The sequence below is a fragment of the Rhinichthys klamathensis genome, unplaced genomic scaffold (genome assembly GCF_029890125.1).
Source record: "Rhinichthys klamathensis goyatoka isolate OS25496 unplaced genomic scaffold, OSU_Roscu_1.1 h1tg000738l_1, whole genome shotgun sequence".
NCBI lineage: Eukaryota > Metazoa > Chordata > Actinopteri > Cypriniformes > Leuciscidae > Rhinichthys > Rhinichthys klamathensis.
Window position 1 is genome coordinate 355,123 of NW_026607150.1, and position 13,404 is coordinate 368,526.

At 35.0% G+C, this 13,404-nt stretch overlaps 1 protein-coding gene across 1 annotated transcript in view; it reads right to left on the bottom strand.

Moving 5' to 3' along the window:
- Nucleotides 1–2,963: 2,963 nt before the first annotated feature.
- gusb (glucuronidase, beta) overlaps nt 2,964–13,404 on the bottom strand; it is an 86,835-nt gene continuing 76,394 nt past the window's right edge. The window contains exons 7-12 of the mRNA XM_056242650.1: nt 10,653–10,831; nt 9,475–9,621; nt 7,009–7,093; nt 5,944–6,120; nt 4,709–4,844; nt 2,964–3,256 (exon numbers count right to left, since the gene is read on the bottom strand). Coding sequence (XP_056098625.1) covers nt 3,108–3,256; nt 4,709–4,844; nt 5,944–6,120; nt 7,009–7,093; nt 9,475–9,621; nt 10,653–10,831 — 873 coding nt within the window. The 3' untranslated portion in view covers nt 2,964–3,107. The remainder of the gene's footprint in view (nt 3,257–4,708; nt 4,845–5,943; nt 6,121–7,008; nt 7,094–9,474; nt 9,622–10,652; nt 10,832–13,404) is intronic.

Sequence of the window (13,404 nt, forward strand, 5' to 3'; positions counted from 1 at the left end):
TAGTGATGGGAGAAACAACGCTTTTCGAAACTTTGAATCAATTGCTTTGCAAAATAATTCACTGTTTTGAAGTGTTCGGAATGCCACAAGATGGCGGCCCCTGCTGGTCAAACCGTGTAAATGCAACAAACTCCTCAAAAACGCCTTTTACAAAGCAATTGCAAATGTTTTATTGAAAATGGTATCTATTAAATGCAATTAATAAATCATCTAATACCATTCAATATGAAGTGTCTGTATAATATGTGTTATTTGATTAAATTGTAGGGTTTGTCTGATGGAGAGCTCGGTTTAATCAGGCCAATAAGAGACTATTAACTCAAACTGCCTTTTTAATCTACAAATGTGTCATTAAAAATATTAACGAATTCATGAAACTTTTTAAACACTATATAGACACTGGTTCAGGGGTTTAGTCTATGCTTCAGAGAGATCATCTATTGGTGAACCAATCAAGTTTCGAAAAAGTTGATGTAACGAAGCCTTGTTTACTGAAATCACATTTTGATATCACTGGTTCAAAACAAATGATTCGCAAAGGTTTCCAAGCTTTTCGGAAACGCACATTACTACATTGACCAGCATATAAACTGGAAACTTTATTTAAAAACACTGGCAGGGAAAGAGTTAAAGTAAAGTTCACTCTACTATCATACAAATCAACACAACACATGAAACTCAAAACGTGAAATATGGAGGTCATGAAAGACTGGAGCCAATTATTACAATAATAGTTGATTGAAATGAATAGAAAACACCGGTTTACTAAAGTACTTCCAGTAAAGTACCCAGTGGCCTTATGGGAAACATGAAGGTGTTTCAGTGAATCTCAGGATAACAAGTCCAGGTCACATTTCACCTCAAAATAATGTATTTATCTATTTTTATTGATCTATTTTCATTTTATTTTGTATTTAGAGATTTTCATGAAAATTAAATAAATAAATAAATTCTCACTGTATTACATCTGCATGTTTTTTTTGTGTGTAATTCTCATTAAATATGCATTATGGCATTAGAACAAATATTTCCATGATTTATTAATACGGTAACACTTTACAGTAGGGTTTCATTTGTTAAAATACACTTAGTAAACATGAACTAACAATGAAACATAATTCTAAAGCATTTATTAATCTTAGTTAATGTTAATTTCAAATGCATTATTAAAATCTGTTATTATTTAATGGACCTGAGCTGGCAAAGATGAATAAATACTGTAACATATGCATTGCTCGTTGTTAGTTAATGCATTAAATAACATTAATGCAACCTTATTGTAGTGTTACCATAAATACAAATTTCTTTAAATTCTCATTGCATTAAATTTATGTTTTTATTTTTCTCAATGACGATCCCTATTAGATGCACATTAGATATTGCTATGACTGCGATGCAAATATTTCTTGCATTAAAGAAATGAATTTGGCAAGAAATGCGTCTTGCATTCCCTTTAAGTCTTGTATTTTATTTCTTTTGAGGTCAAACATGTGCCGGACTCAGACCTGACAGGTTTCATGAGATTCACTCATCTGAATATCATTGTAAACATTCACAACATGAATTACGGCATAAGGCACATTTTAAGGAAAGACATTCCTGTTCCAGTTTAATAGTGTTGCCGCGTTTCTTAAAGGATTAGTTGACCTCAAAATGAAAATTTGAAACGATCGCTCATTTAAAAAAAAACAAAAAAAAACATTTATATACTTTTTAACCACAATTGTTCGTCTTGTTTTTTTTTTTTTGGGGGGGGGGGGGGGGGGGGTTATTATTAACAAAGTTTGTACAAACACTTGTGTATACATAATTGACATACAACATAGATATAACAAAGACTTTCACGCTAGGGGGCTATTGCTAATTTATATGAAATTGTCAATGTTTTAATTGCTTTTTGCTTCATAGAAAATCGGAGTGAATCAATATAAAGCTCAATTTCTTTCCTGAATGAAGTAAAATAAGTTTTTTTACAGGAGAATTTACATTTATGAACATAAAATTTTGCCATTAAACGAATAAAATTAATTATATAAATCTGACAATGCTTGATTCTACTGTTCTCCCAAATAAAATATGTTTCCAAAACAACATAAATTGGTCATCAATGTTTCTTGTGATAAAATCACAGGCATTTTGCCAAAATGGTCTTACAAATGGGCAATGCCAAAATAAATGAACCTGTCACAAAAGGTACAATTAACATCAATATCACTTTTAAATTTTATAAAGTAATGTTTTACAGGGTATATTCTATGTATCAATTTGAATGATACCTCCTTAACTTTGTTTGTAATTAAATATTGATTAGGTAATAAGCCAAACCTTTTTCCACACAATATCTTCTGTAAAACGATTCCAATATGAGTAAATATAAGGCAAAGAACAATTGTTGGTCTTGTGCTGGTCTGCGACGCGCCAGGGATTACATCATCACGTTTGAAACGTCAAATTTTTTTTTTTTATAATAATATTAAATTAAAAGAAAGATGTCAGACGATTTTGAAGTTGGAGGAGAAAACGGGAGAAAATCAGAAGGGATTTTTTGGCCTTTCCCTGCCTTTTTGAACCGGAGTACACAGACAAATAAGACACAAGACCAACAATTGTGGTTAAAAAGTATATAAATGTTTAATTATTTTAGAAAATGGCCGATGGTTTGGCTAGATAAGACCCTGTTCCTCAGCTGGGATCGAGCAGAGCCGTGTGAAGCTCTTCAAACCCTCTGAAACTGCACTGATTTGGACTTCAACATGTTGGTTGCGATTGAAGTCCATTGTGTGGAGAAAAATCCTGAAATGTTTTCCTCAAAAAACTTAATTTCTTTTCCAGTGAAGAAAGAAAGACATGAACATCTTGGATGGCATTGGGGTGAGTAAATTATCAGGAAATTTTCATTTTGAGGTCAACTAATCCTTTAAGCGCACAAACATTTTTGTAACATGGACAAAGATCTGACAGCACATGTGTTCATCACACAACCCCAGCGTTACAACAGATCTGTGTGATTGTCACGGTGTAGGAAGTGTAAGGCACTGTTACTTGATAAACGGCTCATTCCCAGCAGGTGTTCCTGTTACCCAGCATGCTCAGGGACAGTGGATCGCTCACTGGCAGGGATACCTGGTCCAGGTGGGCAACACGCCGGTCTCGTTGGCGATCCTCCAGTATCGCTCCCGCAGGAGAAACGCTCCGGCTTTGGGCTGCCGCTGCCGAGTGAAGATCCCTTTCTTATTCCCAACCACTCGAGCGATGGCTGGAGACAGAGAGAGATGACGGGATCAGGGCTTTGAACGCTTTTAAATCAAATGAACAGCATATGTGTGGGGAAGAGCAGTGTCTACTGTAACATCCTAAAGCGTGAAATCACTGTAAAAATAATGTTTCAGCCTTTAACCCATTGTTAAAGAAAAGTAAGGATGCAAAATGATATTATATCTTTTGAGCGTGTGAACACAATGGCCAATCAGAGGAGTTTAAGAGGCCACTCAACAGCGCTCAAAATGCAATGCTGGTATCGTCACATTTTTTAAAATTTAAATACCGACTTGGTACCGAAGTTGGTATTTTTGACAACACTAATATATATATATATATACACATTAAACTCAAACAATTTTTATATCGTGCAAAAGTTCATTTATTTCAGTAATTCAACTTAAAAGGTGAAACTAATATATTATATAGACTCATTACATGCAAAGTGAGATATTTCAAGCCTTTATTTGTTATAATTTTGAGGATTATGGTTTACAGCTTATGAAAACCCCAAATTCAAAATTAGAATATTGTGAAAAGGTTTTAAGTCATAATCATCAAAATAACAAATAAAAGCTTGAAATATCTCACTTTGCATGTAATGAGTCTATTTGCACGATATTCAAATTTTTCGAGTTTCACCTGTACATGGTGAAGAGATTTAATTTAGGCTTTTATTCACATATAAACTGTTCTAGCGCATCAAGCAAGTACGGTTGAGCTTCTGTTTATGTTCTCTGATCAATGTTTATATGTGAATAAAAGCCTAAATTCAATCTTCATCATATAAAGCGATCGAGTCTCTTCAGAACATTTGGACTAAACCGCTCAATAAATATGGATTCGTTTCAGGATCTCTTTATGATTTTTTTGAAGCGTTAAAGGTGTAGTTGTGTAGCTGTCAATGGAGGGACAGAAAGCTCTCAGATTTCATTAAGATCTTCATTTGTGTTCTGAAGATGAACGATTGTCTGACAGGTTTGGAACGACATGAGCGTGAGTAATTAATGACAGAATCACTTATACGTTTTACATTTAGTCATTTAGCAGACGCTTTTATCCAAAGCGACTTACAACTGAGGACTAAAGCAAGCGAGTCATCGCTTGATATAATAATCAATCAGATTAAGCTATATCGTGTTTTCAATTTTTCTGTCCCCATATTTAAGATCTCTTGAAATGATAATTAAGATTCTTCTTATATCACTTATGATATGTAGACTTTAATCAAACTGAATGTAAGACTTGTTAAGCACCTGAAGGGACTGCTTTCCTTAAACTACGAGTTGCATGAAAATGTGCAAATAAAGTGTGGCGATTCCATGTGGACCTGCTGATAATCACCCATGATCCATCTGACACGTGTTCATGCTCTTATCAAAAGCGTGCGTGAGTGACCAGTTTATGCCTGTTGATGTGTAAAAGAGAAAAGGCTGCGGTTATTTCCTACTTTGAGCCGTCATGAAGTCGGCGAAGTTCCAGATCAGTTCTCCGATGACGAACTCCTTCCTCTTCTGGTCGAACACGCTGTGGTAGTTCTGCAGGACCGTCTTCTGGTACTCCTCTGTGAACATCATGGGTGGATCCTGCAGGACCACAAACACACCAGAAACCAGCGTTTTACCACACCTGGCTAAATAACTACTTAAACAGCCAGCCGCAACTATGAAACTCGACAAATTTGAATATCGTGCAAAAGTTATAATTTTGATGATTATGGCTTACAGCTTATGAAAACCCCAAATTCAAAATCTCAGAAAATTTGAATATGAAATCAATAAAAAAAGGATTTTAAATACAGAAATGTCGGCCCTCTGAAAAGTATAATCATGCATATGTATATAGTTATATATACTAAATATATTAGTTTCACCTTTTAATTTGAATTACTGAAATACATGAACTCAATTCAAATCTTTCGAGTTTCACCTGTATATATATATTTATAATATAAATATTCGTATAACATCAGATCTGATTTGCATAAATGTATGATTCACTTATATTGTATACATACACACACAATACATACTTGAATTCTTAAGACAAAAGATTTGCATTATTCCTTTATTGAGTCAAAAAATACATAACCCCCCCAAATTAAGAGTATAAAATATCCATAATCTTATGATATAAAATCTGATTTGCATCATTTTTTGTTAATCAAATACATTTGTATATATAGACCTATTTATCATAGAAGTAAATATTTATATCTAAATATATATACAATAAATATTTTTATAACAAAATGTCTAATATGCATAATTCCTTAAGAGAATAAAAAAAATTTATATCTATATATCTAAGTTAAAAAAAGTATATAAAATATAAATTCTTACGACAAAAGTTCTGATTTCTTTAGTGAATCAAATGTCTATATATTATTATTTTATATATATATAATAATGACTTTATTCAGGACTCAAAATGGAAGATCCATAGTACAAAAAAAGAAACAAATGCCAATAGTTACAACATAGCAATAATAAATTAAATAATAAAATAAATAATAAATAAATTAATAAAAGGTCAATAACATATATAATATTCTTATGATGCCATCAGCAGGAGACATTCATTCTAACCTCGTGAAGCCAGACAAGGTTCAAATGAAACATATTTAATGAAATGTGTTCTCAGACATGCTCATATTATTATGTTTTGTGTAATTTGTGGACTTACGCTGTGTAGACCAGCAACAGCATCCGCTCCGTACTCGCTCTGGATTATGGGCTTCTTGTATTTCCCAAACCAGTTATCAAACTGAGCGCTGAGCTGAAGGCCGATGACCTCTGTGTGACCCGGGTCATGATACCACGAGAAATAGCTGTTTATACAAATAACATCCACATACGGGGCCTGAGGACGAGAACACGTCAACACAAACAGCATTTACAACACAGAAACAAAAGATATATATACATACATACATATATATATATATTAGGGGTGTAAAAATATATCATGTCGCAATATACCGCAATACAAAAATACAACAATATGTATCATTGATAGTGACAATATGTATTGTGGATAGTTCACCCAAAATAAAAATGTATGTGTGAAGTTTTCAGAGTTTTAGTGTCAGCATTAAACTACTATTTATAATGTTGAATATAATGTATAATAATGCAATGGGGGAATATTTGTGTAAAAAGTGGCCAACATTATTTTAAATATATCTAGTCAGTGAACGAGTAAAGCATATTTGTCTAAAATAATTCTGTTTTCAGCTTCAGAATCATGAATATTGTTATTCTGGTGTCTCTATTGTCCTGTGCTTTGGGTTTCCAGCACAGAGTCCAAGCCGATTCATTTACACACACAATGTAATATCAAATTTAGCATTTTAATCAACAGTGAAAAAAAGTGTTAACCTTTTATCATGAGTAGCGCAATAATATCGTATCGTGAGTTCAGTATCGTGATATGTATCGAATCGTGACATCAGGGTATCGTTACACCCCTAATATATATATATATATATATATATATATATATATATATATATATATAATCAGGTCTGTATGTTTGCAGCATTCAGGGGGAAGTAAATTAATCTAAAATAAACTTTAATGGTGCAGATCTACTGTAGTTCAACTCAACATGATAGCAAGAAATATAAGATAAGCCTTGTTTAAACAGCTGAAATAAGAAGGTCAGAAGGTATTAGGTTGTGAAATGATTACTTTGCAACATATTAGTTACTTAAAACTAAATGTCTCAAATGTGTGGTTTATGTCTCACCCCTAGATCTCTGGCGTAGTTACTGTTGGTGATGAATGTGACCGGCCGGCTGGAGTCCAGAGATTTGGTGTGAGACACGAGTTCCCTACGGAAAAAAGAAAAACCGGTTAAGACGTGTTTTCTGACACTACGAATTTAGTCCGAGATTGAAAAAATGACCTATTCTCAGTTTAAAAACAGGATTTAAACAGTTATTTGCCATTTTTTTCATGATTACTGCATAAGGATGTCTTATTTTATTATTTAAAATAATTAATAATGATTAATGACTCACCATAAGACATTTCTGGCTGATTAAATATACAATTGTATTGATTTCTATGACTTTCCAGGATGTGTGATACTTTATTTAAAGTTAAATATTTATTTGTTACTATCATTTACTTTATATCATAAACTTACTGGCAACGTTTAATAACATTAGTTATCTATTTTAGTTAACATGAACTAACAAATGGACAATACTTTTTTTCAACATTCACTCATATATTAATAAAATCAAGTCGTATCTGTTCATTTATTTAATGGACGTGAGCTAAGAGTTGTATTTTTATTAACTGACGTTAACAAAACATTAAAGATTAATAAATACTGTAAGAAATGTATGTGTTAGTTAATACATTAGCTAATTTGACCTGATGGTAAAATGTTACCAAAGTATTTATTTGATTTATTATTTATTTTAATGAATTAATTCATATTATTTTTCACTCATTTATTTTACATAATTTATATATATAAATCCAGGTAACAATGAACAGTTGTATTTTTATTAACTGACGTTAACAAAACATTAAAGATTAATAAATACTGTAACAAATGTATTTCTCATTGTTAGTTAATACATTAATTAATTTGACCTGATTGTAAAGTGTTACCACTGAATTTATTTTATTTATTTATTTTAATGAATTAATTCATATTATTTTTCACTCATTTATTTTTTTTTTTTTATATATATATATATATATATATATATATATATATATATATATATAAATAAAAAAATCCAGTTGTGAAAATCACAATTTTAGCATTTCCAGATTCTCCATGGCCACGGGAAAGGGAACAAGAAACTAGTCAAACGTCAGTGATGCAGACAGAAGGGACATTAACATCATGGCATTAAGTTTAATATTGTACTATCAAGCATTAATAATTCAAACGGACGTTATTTGCAAATGCATATCGCATCACTATCATGCATGAAGAGCTAAAGCTGTTGAGACTCAGTGAATCGTCTTTATGATCCTCAGGAATGTGTGTCAGAGCAGGTGTTTCTCCCTGAAGACATTCTTTACACCCGCTGAACAAGACTCACACACACACACACACACCCTATTATGATGCGTTATCACTGTCAAAACAACAGCTTGACATGAACACAGAGAAAACACCACCAAAACACACATATACACACCCTTGCATCACATTAAAGGTCATGGAAAACAGGATTTTCATAACACATGAAATCAAATTTCCTTGATCTTCTGACATATAAAAGGTCTTTGTACCAATAAAGCATCCTGCAAGTTTCATATCTTAAAACGTCCTCCTCATTATAAACAAAGCATTTACTTAATCAAGCTCCAAAAACGGCTCGTTTGGATATTGCGGGATCTGTGACGTCACACGGGCAAATACATTTATATGCCCGCCTCCAGAGCAACACATCGACCAATCGTTATACATCATTACATCATAGGCTCCGCCCACTGGCGTTCAGTCGCTTGACGGCTGACATTTGCCTTCACTGAGCGTCGCGTCAGAAGCAAACAGAAGCCATTATAACGACTGACGCTGATACACTGATACAGATGTGTGTTACAGACGGAAGAGTGAAAGAGCGTTCGCTTTGATGCGTCCAGTTTTAACAGATCGTTTGAGTCTCTGTACAGACTTCAGGAGGATCCCAGTGTCGGACACAAGTGGATGGCGTCGGAGGATGATATGTTTGTTCGGAGCGTTTGACTAAAGCTGGTTTTGTAAAGTGTAATGGAGAGTTCACTAAAGCTGTATTGGATCTGACAGCAGCTGCATCACAAGAAGTGAGTAAATTATTTCATAATGCTTTATATGGGTTTATATGGATAATGTTTTACTCCTGAAATAGAGAGTGTTCATTGATACTGTTTCCTATGCAATGACGTTAGCCAATCATAACAGTGGCTTTTACTGAGAAGCCTTAAAGGAGCCGTGTCTTAAAAACTGATCATTTCAGACTGAGGCTCAGAATGAGGGTTGAAAATTTTATATTTTCTGCATTTATATATTTTTTATATACTTTTTACACATTTTTATAAGTGAACCCCAAGGAACATTTTAAAATAGTAATAAAATCCATGTCATGACCCCGTTAAAAGCAAGATTTAAGACTGTACATAGTTTGCATTACGCTACAACAACAGAAGGTCAGTGTTTCATCTGTAACCATTAAATAAATCTTTCATATTTAGTTGGTCTCACTTGAAATATTGTCCCGCGGGCGGCATTTCAGACGCAGGCTCGTTGGCCACAGACCACATGACCACAGAAGGATGGTTTTTATCACGTCGGACCAACTCCTCCATGACGATCAGGTGATGAGCCAGAGAAGCGTTCCCGAAACTGCGTCTGAGGGTGACACACACACACACACACACGCACACACACACACACACAGGCACGCACGCACACACACACACACACACACACACACACGATCAAGATATAATAATAAAACCAGCTCATACCAAAGCACTTCAAATAGATTGAGATTCATTAGTGTTGTTATGTTAACTAAAACTAAAATGATTAGAAATAATTTTTGTTAACTAAAATATCTCATAATAAAATAACATTTAAATAAAAACATTTGAATGTTAGATGAAAAACTTTAGCTTAATTTTTTTTTACAAATGCTGTCTTGGCAATGAACTGAAATAAGTTTAAGCACTAAAACTGAAAAAAGCTAAAATGGCCCAAAAGATTAATATTAATAATAATAAAAAAAATCACAATTAAAATTAAAACTGAAAATACATAAAATAAAGGCAAAATATGAATAAAATAAGTAAGTAAAATAAAGACTACAATAGTATATTGTTAGTTTACTAAAACTAAATGTATTAAAAATCATTTTCAGTATTTGAAATAAAGCTGAAATTAAATAAAAATATTAGATGAAGAACTGAAATAAATATAAATTAGAGCTATACAAAAATATATTTAAATTGAAAATAAGAGCTAATTCAAAATATGAATAAATACTATTTCATAAATAATCCTAAAATAACATTGACTGGCCAAATGATTCAGTAACATTAGTTCACTACATTTGCTACCATGAACTAACAATAAAAAAAGCATTTAATAATTTTAGTTAATGTTAGTTTCAACATTTACTAATACATTATTAAAATAAAAAGTTGTATCTGTTAATATTATTTAATGGACTTGAGCTGACATGAACAAACAAACAGTGAACTGTTGTATTGTTATTAAACATAGATTAATAAACATTAACAATGTTAGTTACTGCATTGTAAAGTGGATTCATTTCCTACAAGCTTGTGACTTTAAAATCATTTTAGACAGACGAAAAAGGGGTAAAACACTGTGTTTGTGTGCCACACTACTGTGTATTTGTTGGGACGGCGTCTCACATCTCTTTAATGCCCACTCCAGGACACTCGTCGATAACCACGATGCCGTGCCGGTCGGCCATCTGCAGGATCTCCTCGGCGTAGGGATAGTGACTGGTGCGGAACGAGTTGGACCCCATCCACTTCATCAGGTTAAAATCCTTCACGACCAGAGGCCAGTCGAAGCCTTTGCCCCGGATCTGAGGTTCAACCAGTTAACATTGGTCAATGGATTATCAAACATTGCACAGCAGTGGGCCGGTGTTATTTATATCATTCAGACAGAGTTTGAGTTTTTATTCATATTTTGAAAGTTTTTTTTTTATATTTTACCGTTAACGTTTATTTTATTTCAAGTAACAAATGTTTTTTAATGGTTTAAAGGGGTGGTTCAGAATTTTGGACATCGGACCTCATTTTCAAGTTAGCCTTAGTGTTATTTATCAGTGGAGACAGTTTTCAAAAATTTTCATCCAGTCGTTCCAGTTGCATAGTTCGCCGGTGCTAGGCTAGCGCGAGTCAACGGTAACTGCTAGCCTGGCATTAAAAACAGTTTTATCCACTCCACAGTTCACCAAAAGCAAATACATTATAACGCCAGACTATCGATGTAAATGTCTGTTAAAGGTGCTCTATGTAACTTTTAGCGGCCTCTAGTGGTGATGTTTCAGATTGCAACCAAATTTTACAAGAGCGCTCGTGCTCGAACTCATAGACAATACCGTCTATTACGCAAATATCTCGGCGAATACTAGATGGTTTTGGCGAGCACCGAGCTCGTTGGGACCATCTAGTCGAGCTGAAAAGAAGAATATTCGCGGAGATATTAGCAGAAAACCATCGGCCGCGCTGCAAAATTGCGGACGCCGGTGACGTCACGATCTCAGAAGAAAATCGCTTGTATCTCTGGAACGCAAAGACACAGAGAGCTCAAATTCGGGGGAGGAGGTCCCAGGGGAACCCTTGCCCGAACGCTAGAGTGGCGGGCCTCGGGGATGCCCCCTACCGGATCGCCGTTCGCTGGGACTCCCGATTTCGAACGGCTATAACTCGGGGAGCCGGGCGAGTTGGACCTCGGGGGTGGGCTCGTTCGAAAGGCCCCGTCCAGCACTACGAACGATTAGAGTCTTGGGAATATTGATCAAAGATTGACTGAGATATAAGCCGAAAAACGTGTGCCTTTAACCGGACGTAACTCCCTGACCGTCTACAATTAGGGGTGGGCGCTATACCGGTATGAACGTGAATACCGGTATTATGTTGTGCCATGATATGGATTTTGCGATACCGAGGATACCGTATTCATAAATTCAAATTTTGCAGTTATATTGTTTTGTTCAATTTGGTAGCCAACTCTTTACAACTGTTAACACTAATGACGATACAGAATAGAATACGCTGTTTAAGGAAGTGGCTGATTTGGCGCTTCATACGCGTGAAGTTGCTGAGGCGATTAACCGCTGTCCTGTGACGCGTTCAATGAAGGACCGTAACGTAGAACACATCGCTAGTGCTAAGCGGCTGTTCATAAAGGATGCATCTTTTGCGGTGGAATGGGAAATAACAAGGTAATGAGACGCAAGTTTGACTTTTAACTTGAGCGCAGCATTTTTAGAATGCCGTTTCATTTGCGAGACGCGGGTGCAACACCAAAACAAGTTCGTCAAGCACAAACAAACGTTAAAGTTCTAGGCTACTGTATGTTTGAGATGTCATGTTTTCATGAAGGTTGAAAGCTGCTATTATTATCTTTGTTTTTACAAAACATTTACTGCTAATAATATTATCCACGTGGAGACATTTCCCCGCAATGTAACGTTACGCTATGAATAACAGGACACGACACACACATAAGCGCGCGCATACACACACACTGGTCCACTATCTTTGTGGGGACTCTCCATAGACGTAATGGGTTTTATACTGTACAAACTGTAGGCCTTTATTCTGTCTCCTTACACTAATGAATTAGTTTGTATGAACATTTTCATTGTTTTTTTCTTGTATACTTTTAAGTTCTATTTATTTGGTGCTTTGTTCAATCTCAAACCATTATTAGTGGTGCTTGCCTATGGCGAAGCAACACTATTGTTATCTCACATACTTATTATTAGTGGTGCTTGCCTATGGCAAAGCAACACTAGTGTTATTGTGCATACTTATTATTCTTATTCTTATTATTCTTCTGGCCACTTTTTGACGCGCTACTCCTCCCGCAGTTTTTGTCACAGACCCATGAATGAGGCGTCAAAACGTGCGGCCTGTTCGGGAATGGTGTGCTATGACTTTTATAAGGGATCGGGGGTACGATGTTCGCCCCAGGGGCGAAAAACCGGCCGAAAAATCCCATAGACTTAACATTGCGTCAAACTTTGACGAGTCGTAGCTCGGAACGAGGATGTCGCAGAAACGTGTAATTTACCACATTTGAAGAGGCTGACAGGCTCTGTAAGAACATACCACACAATGGGGTAAAAGTTGCACCCCTGGGGTGCAGGAGGGGCCCAAAGTTGCCCCATTGACTTACTATGGTGTAGGACGGCCCATGAAATGGGCCGTCCTACACCATAGTAAGCGATTTTCTATTCAACATAACTCTGGATCACAGTGTCATAGAGACAAGGGGGCGGGCTCATTTTACTCAGACGACCAATCAGTCTCTCAGGATCATTGTGAAGCTATTAAGCCACGCCCTAGCAACCATTTAGAGCTCCTTAGCAACAAGTTCCATAGACTTCCATTGAAACAGATCAAAGGGATATCTCAGAATATA